The 16,947-nt window shown below is 47.7% G+C and overlaps 1 protein-coding gene across 1 annotated transcript in view; it reads right to left on the bottom strand.

Moving 5' to 3' along the window:
• LOC144097664 (uncharacterized) overlaps positions 1–14,617 on the bottom strand; it is a 41,817-nt gene extending 27,200 nt beyond the window's left edge. The window contains exons 1-5 of the mRNA XM_077630314.1: positions 14,345–14,617; positions 10,909–11,033; positions 8,859–8,913; positions 7,232–7,272; positions 2,154–2,211 (exon numbers count right to left, since the gene is read on the bottom strand). Of these exons, the coding sequence (XP_077486440.1) occupies positions 2,154–2,211; positions 7,232–7,272; positions 8,859–8,913; positions 10,909–10,952 (198 nt within the window). The 5' untranslated portion in view covers positions 10,953–11,033; positions 14,345–14,617. The remainder of the gene's footprint in view (positions 1–2,153; positions 2,212–7,231; positions 7,273–8,858; positions 8,914–10,908; positions 11,034–14,344) is intronic.
• Between the last annotated feature and the right edge of the window lie 2,330 nt (positions 14,618–16,947).

Here is a 16,947-nt window from a genome sequence, read left to right as displayed (position 1 = left end):
TGAGCTCATTGACCGGCCGCCATTTTTGTGTTGCCCGATTCTCTGAGATTTTTCATCTCGGCCGGACACTTGAAACATGAAATTTTGTAGATAACGCCCGGCTATCACTTTCTGGAGATGCAGTCTGTGGGCCGGCATAGAAATCGGGTGATCATTGAAACGAGTTTGTGGACCACGCAGATGCGTTCTTGTGAAATGCGTGTCAGCGCCTCATCAGCGCACCTCACGTATGCAGGCATATTGCGAGTGCGTTTCGTTGCTTCGGTGATGACAGGACTCCCTGTCTTCCGGACCTGACGAGGGAAAATCGTCAAATAAAGCAACGTGTGTAGGCTATTCTTGAGAAAATCGGTGAACACGGCGGCTTCTTCCTTTTCACAGCGAAGAGCTCTACTCTCCGAATGCAAAGCTCAAGGCTTGACGAAGACCTTCGACCAGGAGGAGGGACTGAGGCGTGGCTGTGACGTCACATCACGTGCCTCGCTCGCCGCCGCGCCGCAGCTGCGCTCGCTCCTAGCACTGCCTCCATCACCGTGGGTAACCCCTGTGCCACCACTCTCCGAATCACGTTCTCTGAGTGGAGAGGGACAAAATAAAAAGTAGCGTCTGGCAATGACCAGGCGTAGCCGAGCTTTATTATAGTTGGATACAACTCCACAACGCAGCTGCTTTTCCTCGTCAAAAGACCCCCTTCCAGCCAATGGCGTCGTCCGATTCTCACGACCCTCATAGTGTGACAAAGCAAGGAGTGGTAGACGAAAGGGGATGATCACTTCCCTCTGTGCTCAGGGAGAGGACCCTCTCTCCGTTGTGGTGCCGCTCCCTGCATTGTCACGATAGCAGGGTCATGAGGATCGCCCGACGCCATTGGCTGGAATGGGGCCCTTTGACGGGAAAAAGCCGCTTCTTTCTCGAGTTGTATCCAACTGTAGGTTTAGACGGGTTGAACCCCAGCAATTTTTTTCTCTACGTTTGTAAGGACCAAATGGGCTTGGCTTTCATAAAGAGTTGATACGACGGAGGCCTCGGTGGTTAGTGAGATGATTGAAATTAAAATTTAAGCAGCGGCCGGTATGTGTTGGCTTCCGACACACACAGAACTTAATGTCTCTTCACTGTATTCTTGCGAGGACGTCAAGAAATAGCAAGACATTGTCCTTTTCTTCTTCCATTGTGAATTGGATAGAGGCCTCGAGTGAGTTCAGATGGTCTAAAATGTTTCCCACTCCTTATTTGTTAAGTATGCAGAAACAGTCGTCAATGTAACGAATGAAAAATTTTGACTGCAGTGCTTTTTGTTCAGTGGCCTCCTTCGTCAAGGTGGCAGCAAAAATCGAGATTGCAGCGCCCATAGCAGTGCCGCTAGTTTGTAGAATTCCTTCCTGGTAATAGCCTTCGCCATGTTACAACAAAGGGTAAACAAAGGCCGCTCCCTGCTGCTGCTCGCTGATCTCTCAGTCGCCCCTAATATTCGGCTGCTAATGAATATTGGTCGGTGTTAATATTTTTCAACTTCTCACTCTTAATTCAGACAACTGTGCGAGGCGTGTGCAATTTTCATTTTTAGGAAGTGCAGGAAAGCTTCATACACTGAACAAACAAATTGACGTCCTTCACGCTAAGGTATAGTTTCGCATTTAGATCCCTCGGTTTATCATTCTTCGTCCACAAGCAGAGGAGATCAATAAACAATCTCGCCCTACACCTATTTTTGCCAGCACTGCCATGATTTGAGGAAATGAAACAACACTGCTGGCATTGGGCACCCGCGAGCTAAATGCAAGACTAGTGTTAAGAGACTCGTCAATAATTAGCAAAAGAAAAACAGCTTTTCTGTGTTTGTTCAGTTGCTCACAATGAGCACACACAGGACGTTAAGAAAGGAAAAAAACACAAATCTTAAACAAGCTATTAGTATAGATGTTAACAGTTTTACGTGATCGGTATTCTGTTTCTTCGCAGAGATTGTCCGCTTTCTCACATTTATTACTTTTCATTCGAAACTCTGTCTTCTATACCAAATATTCTCTTCTGTGCCGTTAGGCCCCACTGTGTGCGCATTTCAGTTACTCATTATGCTAGACGGTCTGCAAACTAATTTTCACGGAATCTTTCCATGATCAAAATAAAAAAGAAATCAACGTCGATCTTACATTGCCGAGGGGACAAGGCTCAATGTTATGGAAGGGACCCATCCGTGGCCTCCAGTTCCTGAAATAAAGGATACGAAGATTTTTACCCCCCGTGTGCAAACCCGTAAACGAGATATTTGTGTCATCTTCGGGAATGCTGGCTCAATATTCTCTGTTGCACACGCCATTTGTAGCGTCTTTGTACCGTCACATCATTTCCTGGCTTGAAGCACCACAGCCATGTTCCGTGATTTTTGTTATTTTTTTAATTTCTCGCCACCACCACCTATCCTAAAATTTGTGTTTCCATACCGATACATTTTATCAGAAACCTTTTTCTTTGACATCGATTCAGCCCTGCAATACATCTAAATAATTAATATGTGAAGTGTTTATGACGTTGCGACGCAGGACAGGCCGAGATTACTGGAAGAAAAACGGCCGCCACGCATCAGTTATGCTCATCACTATCAATGCAGAACAAGCATCTGTTCAAATGAGTCGTAATCATTGTGTATGAGAGGATGACATGAATACGCGCCGAGGCATTTTCTGCATCTGACTTTTCTTCCTTATATCCCCCGTAAAAATACAAGCATTCATAACCTCTGAAACGCTTGGTTATGGAACGGGGGGGGGGGGGGGGCGAATCTAGAAGGACAGTTTGGGTTCGCCGCATTTTGCAGGTGGCCATGATAGAAACCGAGAAGAAAAATAAAAGCGCAATGAATTTAACAAGACATCGTTTATCACAGCCATTAATGACCCCCCCCTCTCCCCCGTGACTGCGAGCAAAATCACGCCGAGGCAGAATAATAATATCGAAATCACAAAGCAGCCGAGGACGTCCGAAGCCCGGATTTTGACCTTTTAGCATTTCCTGGAGAGTAAGCCTGTGAACGTGTGCGTGTTTCTGTGTATGCATATGCGCGCGGGTGTCCCTGTGTGCGCGCTTGTTCTCTCAGTGTTTCTGAGTGCGTGGCTGTCAAATGCGCTGAGAAAAGAATCACAGACGATCAGCGCGATTCATGAGCACGTCGCTCCAGGGACGGAATTTCGCGACTGAAACGGTGCTGATCGATCTCACTCCAAGCGCCGCAGTGGAGCGCTGAAATGTGCCCAGCGCGAGCTCAACAGATGGAGAGGAATATATAGAACAAAGCCACTTAGAGAAAGTGGTCTGCCACAGCCGCTCCTGCTGCTGCTGCTGCTGCAGAGGCCCACGTCGTGTACACACACAAGCTATCTTCGCGCCATGTATTCTTCGCCAGACCCCAACACCTCTGAGCGTGGGAGCGGAGGGGAGGTGTCTCTTGCCTCCTCTCCACTTGTCTGCCCTCTCACTGTTACTCTCCTCCTTTTCCAACTATCACCCTCGCTATCCACCTTCTCTCCCACTCTACCTCCGACTGCACTATCCTCTCCACATTCCACTGACCGATGTCTCAATGTCAATGCAGGTGGACAATTTGCCGATATAGCACTTCTAAAGGTAAAGCATCAAAACGAGATCAGCGGCATTTTGGACACCCGCCGCGCTGGCTCAGTGGTTAGGGCGCTAGACAACTGACACGGAGTTCCCGGGTCGAACCAGACCGCGGTGGCTGCATTTCGATGGAGGCGAAATGCAAAGGCGCCCGTGTACTGTGCGATGTCAGTGCACGTTAAAGACCCCCAGGTGGTCGAAATTATTCCGGAGCCCTCCAGTACGGCACCTCTCTCTTCTTTCACTCCGTCCTTTATCCCTTCCCTTACGGCGTGGTTCAGGTGTCCAACGATATATGAGACAGATACTGCGCCATTTCCTTTCCCCAAAAATCAATTATTATTATTATTATTATTATTTTGGACCAGAGCGACGAAAGAGAAGTAGTGTGTGTGTGTGTGTGCGGAGTGCTCGGGTCTGCGAATGCGCAAGCGAGATTTGCGAACGTGGCAGCGTGTATTTTGTATCCTCCTTCTGATATACTCTATTCTGATTTTCCACGTGCTCTCTAAACTGTGGTAATTTTGTGTGTTTGTATTTGTTTCCCGGTTTTAGATTAGCATCACATTTATTTCTGCGCTTAGTTTTGTTTCGTGCTTTTTATGATTTTGTATTTCTTGCCATCACTCCCTCATGTAACGCTTTATGAGATTCGGGGTGAAGAAAATCAACTTAAATATCAGTCAAAAAGCCATACATGCATAAAGCCGTTCGAAGGGTCAGTATCAAGGCGTTTACAAGATGCTAACCAGAGAGATAGAGATAGAGAAAAGTAGTAGAGGAAAGGCAGGGAGGTTAACAAGAAGAAAGTTCCGGTTGGCTACTCCACACTGGGGGAGAGGAATGAGGGAGGTGTGGCGTAAAAGAATAAGAAGTATAGCAATGCGGTCCGTAGCAGTCATGACAAACATGGCCCACGCATTGAAAGTCACAAGCCGATGCAGCTGTGGCCTGCACACCTTGAGGGCTGCCGAGCGCCGCGACCTGAGTAGAACACATCGACTGTCCGCCATCACTAACACAAGGCAGTCAGGCAGCGCAGATGTTTCGGTGTGAAGAAAGGCTGCCTGCCGTTGCGGCCGATAATGTGGATGACAACGTAACACATCCCAACTTCTTCTCGGAACGGTATGAGGCTGGAGGATGCCTTGTGCCAGCTACTGAAGAGCTGCAAACACTAGATAGATCAAACCAGCATCAGCAGTGCATTCTGTGCAGCTGGCGTGTGCAAACTGGAACGCAGCACTCGCATAGTAATCACGATTGTCTTCAGCATTGCAATTACTTGCTCGTCTGCGACTTGGGCCAATTCCTGACCTACTACCTGACCAGCAGTAGGCTCAGCACACTGGGTGTGCGGTGACTGTTCCATCATTGAGGGTGTGCGGTGCTTCTGGAGCGATGGCCAAGTCACTTGGCTGTCCCGGTTTCGGACCGGAGTTGCCCTTGTGCTTGATTAGCAATAGTCTCGGGACTTTGGCTGCGCAATACCTGCTTGGTCACTGCGGGTATCTCTAGCTCAGGCAAGGATGGCCAAGTCCCGTCCGCGGCAACCGTCCCTGCTTCGCCAGTCATATGGCTCCTGTTCCTTAGAGTAGTATACGGAGGGGGGGGGACAAGTTGCAGAAATTACTGGACGATCCTTTTTAATGGTCACTACACTCTTAGAAGACCTGTGGCGCTGCCCCAGTCAGAATTTTCTCGAATTTTGGCGAGCTAAACAAAGAGGAACGAGCCATGCTTTTTATGAGCGTAAAAGGCGCCAGTGTTCTCCGAAGTTTTTAAGTGAGACTGACCGAAATATATTCCGAATGTGGTCTGCCGTGAGCGCTTTGCGCATGGTAATAAGTGCAGCAAAACTTTACGGGATACGTGTAAAGGTGTCCGGTATTGTTATCATTGGATGGACAATACATGTCACTTCATAGACTCCGCGTTTGAAGCGATTCGCTTTATAGAAGACATGTAAACATTTTTTCCCCGCATTCCGGCATCCCGTATACATTTTGCTACTGATAGTACGTGGCACTCGACTCCGTGTACCGACAGATGGCATTTCTGGGCGATGTACAAATATATATTTCGTGAAGGTCAGGTGTATGGGAAGGTTAGTATAGAACGACTGGAATACTCGTCAGAGTAAGCGTTCAGAAGACGTAAATATCACAAGGGCATAGACACGCCGGCAATGTACTTTTGCTTTCACCACTTTCTGTGCTCATACGAAAGAGCGCTGGCCCATCCGAGACAAATAGCCGCTTCTGTTATGCACCAAAATAACTTGTAGTGTCTCTAGAATGGGAGAAGGAGAGTCACATGATTTGCGCCCGCATTATTCGCGGGAAAATGAGATGCGGCTTTTGGAAAGATTACACTGCGTAAGATGAAGAGAGCCAGTCATAAAAGGCGATGACGAAACAACAGCCGAACCATGAATGGTCTTTAATTACGAGTCCGGGAATTAAGGGCCATACCATAACCAAGTGGCTGGCATTGATGTAGGTAGACTACTGTCGCACAGGTTGGGCCGAGTTAAAACGGGGTGCCAAGTTTTTTTCTCTAATGCCCTAGAAACGTATGCTAGCCGGATAGGACAGAACCGAAGAATGGAGGCTGCGAACGGAGTACGGAGTTTTCCTACTTGGAATATGGACGTCTGCTGCTCTCTAAGCAAAATATCACATCGCTGTTCTAGGACTGCTTTAGAGGCCCCACTGGCACCTAGTCAAGAGTACTCATCGTGATGACAAATAACTTTTTTTTTTTAATACGTCGGACTTTATGACCGCTTCATTGTGCCGTTCAACATAGATGTACCAAACCGTGTCACGCATTGTGATGGCCAGCAGGTCACCAAGGGGCCCAGAACCACCTTCGCATTAACCACAGTCGCAAAGCAATTTTTTCGAATGGCGTCTTCCCTGGGCATCGTACTACGGTGTCATGAAATTAACGAAGGCTAAGAAAAGTTGTAGAACTGCGGTGGCGTATCAGTCGAGGTCCTTTTATAAGTCGTCGTACTTCTCGCTCGTTACAGCATTTTCAGTAGGATATTCATCATTTTATTTTCTTGTCAAGTATCACAAGGAGTAAGTAGTTAATGTCCTTAACTTCAATGCAGAACCGAGGATACACCTACATGGCTCTTGTACACGCAAGAGTAAAAGAAAGTCGTTCAGAAAAGGAAACGAGGTGAAAGAGGCGATCATCGCCGGGAAGCCACGCAGCTAAAGATCTGTGCGAAGAGGGTTTCGTGGAAAGCATAAATGGCAGCATAAACTTTGCGGTCACTGTAAGGTGCCTATGTTACTATGCCCTTTATGCATGTGAGAGCTGAGGTAAGTGTAGCTATACTTTCGTGTCTGACATGGCTCGGCTGGGGCCGCTGTATACTTTATTGACTACTTGTACCTGTTAAGTATTAACCATTTCTCCACTAATCTGCACCCGCCGGTTTCTGCAGACACCTGTAACCTGCGCTTTTAACAAAGAATACAAGTTTGAGCTTAGCCAATGAAAGCCCCGGCCATCAACATGGTGGAAACTGCCAGTTTAAGCCCGTGCTTTTAGACACGATAAAAATGAGCCTTGAATATGACGTAAAAAAACTCACTTTCCCGGAGGTGTTACGCCAGGCTTGAGCTTGACTCCTAACTGGAATGAGAATTTACACCACAGTACATTAAGAAATGAATCCTTGTATAGCGAGCTTTACGAAGCATTACGCTAGAACGACTGCTAAATGTCCACAAAGATTCAATATACATGAGAGCGTTGTTTAGTTCTGAGCTTTCAGCACACCCTGTGGGCTTGTATTTTTATACATTCGTTGCTAACTTGAAATGCATTTGCTTTTGCTTTGGCGTCTGTGCAGATCTGTTCTCTGTGCAGCCATACAGCTGTCATAATACGGTGAAGATAACGGCACGGAACAATGAAGTGTTCAGTTGTTCCCTCTTGCTGGAGAGCTGAATTTCGGCGTGCATCGCAAAGCGAAGCGAAGCTCGGCCGTGGAAAATGGAAAAAATAAACCTATATCAATTACGTGCAATGTCAAGGGAGCCAGTTCGTTCCGACTCGAGAAATAAATTTCTTTTACATCTGTATACAACTTGACAATGCATGACGGCAATCATCCCTACGAAGGAAAGTCACGAGGAACAAACAAAGGAACACGCTCAGAACTTATTCTTCGAATATCATTTCTGAGTGCATGCCATTAAGTTGTTGCCGATTGTATCGTTTCCATCTCCACCTCTCTAATGTTTCTGCAATTGCTGTCGTCCGTAGTGAGGCAGAGCAAGCCGGCATGAACGGAGGTTCATATCTGGCTGCAAGATTATATCACTCTGCTTATCACCGTTCTTGAATGCGCGGCAATGGCACCTCCAGTCTGCAGGAGTTTGACGCATTGCGACAGCGCGGGCACGAGTCCATGGCTTGGCTATACCACTTTGACTGCTTTCTCGGGATAACCCGAAAGAGGTCCCCTCAGTCTCTGAATCTGCAGTTCTCTCATCTTCCCAGTCGAGCCAACAGTTCGCGCTCCGCACAGTTACAATGCTGCCTGCGAATTTTAATTTTAGTTCCAGTTTGTACTATAGTAGCTCACTCGCACCCCAACAAAGCTCCTCACGCCATAAAATACTTCAAAAATGTTTCCTAAAAACATAAATGTGGCATGAGTCGATATTCCAGTTCCTTCTGAGTTGGATCCTCTCTTTCGTATTGTTTTCATGATATTTTTTGTACAAGTCTTGTCGAGGACAGGGCATGCCAGCCACTTGCGTACGCTTTGCGCACATCGTTGTTAGCTACATTGCTAAATATAGGGCGATAAGATTTATTAGATATAAAAATAGCACAGAAGAAATGCCCCTTTTCAAGATTTGCGTTTTACTTTCGAATTTCCCAGTGTGATAACTGCTTGCAGAATTGATGTATTTTCTACATAGTGTTCAGATTTATTCTCTGATTCATAAAAATGTGTTTAAGGAAAGGAATAAAGACTGAAAATTATCGTCGGCATGAAAATTCTTAATGGCCTTGAAACCTTATCCAGATTCCTTTTGACCTTTCGCATCATATCCTTATATCACCCGTTGGTACCAAGCGCACTTAATTAGAAAATTGATATCTATAGACTTGTTTTTTATAGTGGTTGATGCACATTACAGTGAGCAATGTTGTGCTTTTTGCGTAAGCTTTCATTTTCCACATTCAATAAAGAGCAACTTTACCTTGTGACAAGCGTGCACAATGAGGAAATGTCCATTTCCAGGAAATACATCACCGCTGAAAAAAAACAAACACAGACACACTGCTAAGTACTGTTGCAGCACAGAATGACAACTGGAGGCAAAATGAAAATGAAGTGCAGCAATCTGAATTTGTACAGCTTGCAATAGTACAGTTGCCATAGAACTTGCTCAGAGCACCCGGGCTGTGCGCAGGAAAAAATTAAAAGGGCTTGACGACACGCTTGCAGCAATGCAGCGCGAAGCTCAACGACAGTTGGAGGCGTCGCAGGCGTCACGCTTGTACAGCAGCAAAGGCTTTTATCGCCGGTTTCCACCCCCCCCCCTTTCCCCCGCTCTTCTAATATGATAAAAAAAAACATAACGCAGCCGGTTCATCCCCAAGCAATGACTTTTCTAATGGTGTATCGTACGATTTACGCAGCGAACAATGCGCATCTTTAAGAACCAACTAGAGCTGGATTTCGCGTCCTCCACCCCTCACTTCACGTAGTACCACTATTTCTCAACAACCCCTAGAACACGGAGAAGGCCCGAGCCCGATCTCCTCTCCAAGGCGGCTACATCGTTAGTGCAAGGTGGCAGTCATAGTTAAGTGGAATGAGGAGGCTCAGGGCTCTGCGAGCCTGTGCATGTCACTCCGTGAAAGAGGGGCGTGCGCAGACCGTCTCAGACGCCTGCTTCCTGTCGCTGCTGTGCATGTTGTGATGCGGACACTATCGTGACCAATAAGTCGCGGTGGGAGCTACTAACAGCTAATACTTTAAAAGCAAGATTATTCAGCAATTCAATGCTTTCGGGTAATGTGCTCGGGCCCACCTACCCATAATTGGGGTCAACTTCCTGTGGCATTGCAGCCCAAGCTGGAGGACCGAAGCTCAAGCGTCACTCTGTATCAGAAGGCGGTCCTGAGGACGACGATGACGAGGGCAACAAGCGTGGGCAAAAAAAAATGTACCACTTTGCCGTTCTCAACAAGAAAACGACCCCAGAAGCCGCACTTCTCAACTATGGGATTAGGCGGCTGTACAGAAAGCGGCGGACATGTGATGTGTCGGCGTCCGCAGACCCGCTTCGGTCTTCTGTCGCCTCAGGAAACGAAGAAAAGAAGAATGAAAGTTCATTTACTGGTCAGACTACTTGGTGCAGTAGTGTGTGGTAGAGGTCCGCCTCCTTCGTTTTTTCCACCTAAGCCTGGTTGCTGTGCCGCAGGAAGTTGTCCGCGAGTGTAGTAGTACCTACTATTTGTCTCGAACTCCACGCGAGCGTTTGTCTATACCCGCGGACAACTTTCTGTGGCACTCCAGCCAAGGCTTGTAGACGGGAATGGGATCGGGATGAGCCTCTTCCCATGTTGAACTGCGCCAAGTTGTCCAGGCTATAAGCTTTTTTTCTTTATTTTTTTTCTCCAGTGACCGGAACCGAAGCTTCCGTCTCCGACACAATGCCTTGATCGCCTCTTTCCCTTTAATAGCGAAGGGCGGCCCGCCGGGTTGTCATCTCGATGAGCGCGGCCAAAGGGCAGAATGATCAGCCTTTTTCCTCCAGCCTTGACCACGGCTGCACAGAAAGTTGTCCGCGAGTAAAGAAGTTGCGGTAGAATATCGTTTTGTTTGCAGGTCATCGTGTCTGTCTAGCCGCAGTCTTCAGTGTGACGCCGTCTGTACACTTTTGCAGATGCGCACAGAGAAAAATTAAATGGACATTGGATATAATTTGCCTCCTTCGTTTGGTTGCGCATAAAAAAAAAGCTCAACTAGATTGGGCCAGCCAGTAGTAGTTCATCTCTGTTTATGTCAGTAAAATTTTCGCGGTATTGCAGAAAATAAACACCAGCTTCAAAAGCAATATTTTTACACTAGGTGGGAGATGTGTGGTGTCTTGGAAACAAGTTATGCTTACTGAGATATCAGTTACATTAGCTTAAGTTGAGCGCCTTCAGCTATATTCATGTACTCTTAATTTGGCCTCAAAGACATATTTGTTGAAAAATTGATTATAACGTAAACTGTTTGCGAGAGGTAATACTTACATTGATAAAATAAACGAAACAGCCACAAGAATATTAGACTTCATGAGTCAGGAAGAGTCCCCGAAACAGCCGTTCTCAAGGACAACAGCTACTTCGGTTGCCAGTTGCTTAATGTCAGGACAACTCTGAAAAAAAAAGTAAACGTGCTTATAGTACTCTGATTCGCATTTCGCTCACATTACGAGAACAGTTTGCACTAATCGTTTCAGGAAAAATTTGAAGTCATTCTAATTAAATTTTACTGGTGATTCATGCTTTTGATGTTAAGGAAACTGCGTTAGTTTCCGGGCTTCGATATGGTAAGCGTTTGCGTTGATAAATTAAGTTAATTCACACAAATGACACTTCAAGTGGTTTGTTGCCCTGCTGTGGTAGTTCAAATCTCCCGCCGTTCCATGTGGCTCACTCCCTGCTCGTCATATGGCACTTCCTTACACTTTTTTTTTAGAGGGGGGGGGGGGGGGAGGGGGGGTGTAGGTTTTTGGATTCCAGTGTCCACGCATTCGTGTGTTTGGAAGACGTCCCACAAAACCGGTCACGCGTTCAAACTTGGACTCGCACGTGCAAGTGCACGCGTGCTCTTTTGTTTGAACCTACTTATGCTAGGATGAAATTTAATGAAGACGACGATATTCAAAACGCCGCGCTAGAGGCTCCATTTTAACCCGCAGGGTGAGAAGCTGCGGCGACGGCTGAGTGGTCTAAAACAGCCGCAAACGGAGCTGAACCATGCCTTCCGCCGCGGATTCGGATCCTGCTCGAGACCATTGGGATGGTAAAGCTTTTTCTCTGCTTTGTCGGAGGCTGGTCACCGAAGGACTGACAACGGCTTTTCGTGCGAATGATCGTTCAAAGCTAATGCATTGAGAGTCCAAGATCAATTATATTACGGCTTAGTTACCACAGAGTATGAAAGAGCGCTGACTCAGGCGCAATCACGGTGGGCGCAATCCATTCGGTGGGCGAGATTTTGCCACACGAACGCCCAGCGCAATTCAGGCGCTCAAGCTTTGCCCAGTACTTCTCCCTCTGCTTCCTTCCACTCGCCTACGCGGCTTTGTGTACGCTTTCCACCCTTAGCTATTCTCCTTGCAAAATGCAGTTCACCGACACGCCGCCTCTCGACACTGCTGCGCGCCAGTGCAGCGCCACGCAGGGCCCGACAACCGCGACGTGTGCCAAGGCGCATGGTCGCTCTTGGAGGACAACGGGGGAGAAAGCGTCCTGCACCACGGAACCGCTTCAGCGGCGACACGGCGGCCGCGTTCTACCAGCGCCAATACAGCGAATACTAAATTCGAGCGCCACCTATCAGATGCCCCGCCAAGCAATCACCGATGCAGAAAATCGGTACCCTCTTATATAAGCGCGCCCCGCCGCGGTGGCACAGTGGTTAGGGCGCTCGACCACTGAGCCGGAGTTCCCGGGTTCGCACCCGACCGCGGCGGCTGCGTTTTTATGGAGGAAAAACGCTAAGGCGCCCGTGTGCTGAGCGATGTCAGTGCACGTTAAAGATCCCCAGGTGGTCGAAATTATTCCGGAGCCCTCCACTACGGCACCTCTCTCTTCCTTCTTCTTTCACTCCCTCCTTTACCCTTCCCTTACGGCGCGGTTCAGGCGTCCAACGATATATGAGACAGATGCTGCGCCATTTCCTTTCCCCCAAAAAACCGAATATTATTATATAAGCGCCTTCGATGCTCCTATCTACCTCCGTGGCTAAAACATTCGGCGAGAGGCGTGTTGTCCTTCCATTTCCTCCTTCTTTTTTTCTCTCGTTTTTCTTCCACCCTTCTTCTATCTCTTCTCTCTTCTTGTTCTTTTTGTTCTTTCTCTTCCTTTCTCCCCCTTTTTTGTCTCTTGGATTGTTCTTTTTTTTTTCAATACAAATAAGTACTACAACTACTAAAATGGGCTTCAGTGATACGAGCAATCGAGGTGGGGTCCTAGTAACGGCCCTCCTCGTAGAAAAATGGCCTTTTTCAGATAGAAAACAAAATGATATTTTTTTCGGGATATAACTGTCACTTTAGTTTCAGACGTCCGGGAACAAGTAAGAAGGAGTGTCTAGTAATTCATTTAGGCTCCGGATTAATTTAGAACGCCAGGGGTTCTTTAACGCGCGTTGACAACGCACGGCATACCGGTCGTTAACAAAACCTGCCCTCTGGTACCGGCCACCAACGCTGCCAGAAAGGTTGTAGGGAGAGTCGAAGGTCGGCGCCGGTTCACAAGATTCTTATATTTACGGTTGCATAGTGAGCAGAAACAGGCACAGACGAAGCTCACTACCCCAAGCAGGGAGCCACACAAGAGGTCACGTGACAAGTGCGGTCCCGCCCCCACACCGTTGTCATATCTATGGTGAGCCAGGCTGCGTTCTTTTGTCGCATGGTTTTGCTCCGACGTCACACGGGAATCCGAGTTTCTTGTGCCACAGAGCACAGCAGAATTAGACTTTTGAAAAGCAGAAAATTTGAAACCATGTTGTCGTAGCTGTCGTAGAGTACACGTAAGCATAATATGCATTCTAGCAAAGGTGGGTAACACACTCTCGTAAATAGTGGTAGCCGCACACTTTTAGTGAACTACTACCTAGGTCCCTCGGCTCCTTCGACCGCTTCTGTTCTTCGACGTGTGCAGCGTACTTGGTCTCCTTGGCTGCTTTTGCGGTTTGAGGAGTCGTCGCCATCAGGCGCGTCTCCTCCAGCTGGACTGCCAGCTCGTTGTCTTTAACCGCTTTTGGTGCTTTGAGCACCGCCGCGTTCAAATTCTAAATTGCAAATTGTGAATTTTAGCTTCTCGAAGCGACCCATGGGCTATGTGGAACGCCTTGGTGGAAGGCTCCGGATTAATTTAGAACGCCTGGGGTTCTTTAACGCGCGTTGACATCGCATGGCATACCGGTCGTTTTGTACTTGTAACAGTTACATGATTAACGTTAATTAATTATTGAACAGTTTTTGAGTATATTGTTTCCAGGAGCACAAAAAAAAACATAAGCTCGAAGTATCCAGCGTTCAACAATACAATTACTGACAGCTTTTGACTTGTCTGTCTCAGTATTAATCAAAACAAACGGACCGTAAATATCAATCCTAAGAGCAAACAGAAGTGAAGACGCGTTATGTGAGCTACATCAATGATTAATTAAGAGGAGTTTGAAATTGTTAATGATCGTCGAAAACAACGAACACAAAGTCGAGATTTTTCTGTGCAATTAAATGTAGTGAAGAAGAAAAAAATGGGCAGCCGATAACAGCAAACCCGTTTGGTTTCATGGTGGCGTTTAAATTAGACTTTAAAAATACTGCATGCGAAATGATACTCGTACGGTTTAACAAATGGCATTTACGCTCAAAATAATGCCGTGCTGAAGACGAGAATCTCACTCGGCGGTAAATATTTAGATACGAAAATTAAATGGACAACTCACCTGGATTTGCCATGTTGAGCACAGTTTCGGCGAGGCTAGACGAGGAAAGCTTGACTTAGATGCTGCTTTAATGCTTAAGCTTATATCTCTACTCACGGTGAGACTACTGCACCTAACATTTGACTGCTCGGCTCTTATGTTTTGTGACCTCACACCGCTAGGAATGAAGACCCCGCCTTCAAATAGCTGAGCAGCGCAGACTCACGCATAACGTCGATGAAGTCACGCGCTCGGCTCGTGATTCCCGCCTTGAACGATCACTGAGAGCGCTTTAAAGCACACACTAACTCTTGGCATACATGTAGAATCCTGAACCTGCCAACACATGAAGTGCGTTCCCTGGAACCGTGCGAATCAATCTTAACGGGGTATGCTGTCACTACCCTTTTGCAGAATAGAACATCTGCAAAGCCTAGTAACGAGTACATGGGAGTGTTGACTCACATGAAATTCCATCACTCGGAGCATGATGCTCGAGGTTTTCGTCATGGCGTTTCCTTGTATCTGCTTCAGGCTAAGGCAAGGGGTGTGGTCTCTTTCGTCACGCATGTGAACAATTGTGTACATTTCTTTTGGGAGGCAGGATGCTGACCCCGCTGCCACAATGCACGCAGTTCTGCTGAAATCACAATGTAGTGGTGCTAACGCTGCCAGCGTTCCACAACTACTGGTGGGAGGAGTTTAAAAAAAATGGTAATGATTTCAAGCAGTTAAACCGATTTGATATGCGAAAGCAGGTGTTGATACTTTGGAGTGGACACTTAAGCTCCGTCTTATGGTTATGACGTGATATCTTTAGTGGGTTAATGCCCATACATGCAGAATTGCCCATTCTCTACTTAACATACATATATGGCGGTGAGTCCTCATACCACTACCAGCGCAGTGGCGCAGCGGTTAAGCGATGCGCCCCTGCATTGGAAGGTGGCTGTTTCTATCACAGCCACCGGTAAGGATTGTGCGACCGATGTTGCCCTTCCCGAGCAACCTCTCACGCAGCTGGCGCGACGCTCCTCCGAACTTACCCGAATAAGCTCGGGTAGTAACTCGGGTTGCTGGGTAACGGCCCAAGATCGAAATAACGTACAGTCGGGGGCAAAAGTCTCTGAACCACGTGTTCCTCAAACGAAGCCGATAGCTCTGCTATTAGCTGGCGGCTGGAGACCACACTCGTGGAGGTGAAAGTCAGAATTTTGTTCTTTCATCTCCACAAGTGTGGTCTCCAGCCACTGGCTAATAGAAGAGCTGTCGGCTTCGTTTGAGGAACGCGTGGTCCCGAGACTTTTGTCCCCGACTGTACGTACGTACGATAGCAAGATTCTTGATCGGCCTTGGTGAGCGTATGAGTGCTCTTGCACCAAGAGCCGAGAATTTAGGACAAAACCTGTTTTCATTCGTTGGAATTAGAAGACTCACCACGAAGAAATGCCATCTGCAATTGTTGTCACGTGGCGAAGTGGAGAGAGAAAAATCCCCTCACCAATTGGATAGGAGGGACAGGCCGATTAGATTAGATCTGCGTACTTTTCTGCGTTGTAACGTGCACACACAGGGCCAGAATTTTTCCAGTGCGGAAGCAGAACTTTACTAGCAGTCCCCCTCTCTGAAGCGTCCCATATGACTGCAGAAATAAAATAAATATTACCGCGACTAGGTTTCGAACCTGCGGCGGTGAGAACAGAACACCTTCGGTGGCCAATGCACGAGTGCACTATGCTATCGCCGCAGCAGATGGCACCTCGTGTTAAACTGTAACACTCTCGCGCTGTCCATTCCACATCGTGGTCTTCATCAACTTCCGTCCGCGGCGCGAAAAAATCAGCTTCGCTGGCCACTGAGCGAGAGCACAATGCTATCGCCGCGGCCAATCACACCTCGTGTTAAACAGCCTCAGTCTCGCGCTGTCCATTCCACGTCGTCGTTTTCATCAACTTCCACCTGCGGCGCGAACAGATCAGTTTCGGTGGCCACTGCGCGAGAGCACAATGCTATTACCGCGGCCAATCACACCTCGTGTTAAACTGCCTCAGTTTCGCGCTGTCCATTCCACATCGTCGTCTTCATCAACTTCCTTCGGCGGCGCGAACAAATCAGCTTCGCTGGCCATTGGCTATTACCGCGGCCAATCACACCTCGTGTTAAACTGCCTCAGTTTCGCGCTGTCCATTCCACATCGTCGCCTTCATCAACTTCCATCGGCGGCGCGAACAAATCAGCTTCGCTGGCCATTGGCTATTACCGCGGCCAATCACACCTCGTGTTAAACTGCCTCAGTTTCGCGCTGTCCATTCCACATCGTCGTCTTCATCCACTTCCATCGGCGGCGCGAACAAATCAGCTTCGCTGGTCATTGGCTATTACCGCGGCCAATCACACCTCGCGTTAAACTGCCTCAGTCTCACGCTGTCCATTCCACATCGTCGTCTTCATCAACTTCCATCGGCGGCGCGAACAAATCAGCTTTGCTGACCATTGGCTATTACCGCGGCCAATCACACCTCGCGTTAAACTGCCTCAGTCTCGAGCTGTCCATTCCACATCGTCGTCTTCATCAACTTCCATCGGCGGCGCGAACAAATCAGCTTCGCTGGCCATTGGCTATT

The sequence above is a fragment of the Amblyomma americanum genome, chromosome 7 (genome assembly GCF_052857255.1).
Source record: "Amblyomma americanum isolate KBUSLIRL-KWMA chromosome 7, ASM5285725v1, whole genome shotgun sequence".
NCBI classification, from domain to species: domain Eukaryota; kingdom Metazoa; phylum Arthropoda; class Arachnida; order Ixodida; family Ixodidae; genus Amblyomma; species Amblyomma americanum.
Note: the sequence above shows the minus strand (reverse complement) of the source record. Positions and strands in the feature narration are given on the sequence as shown.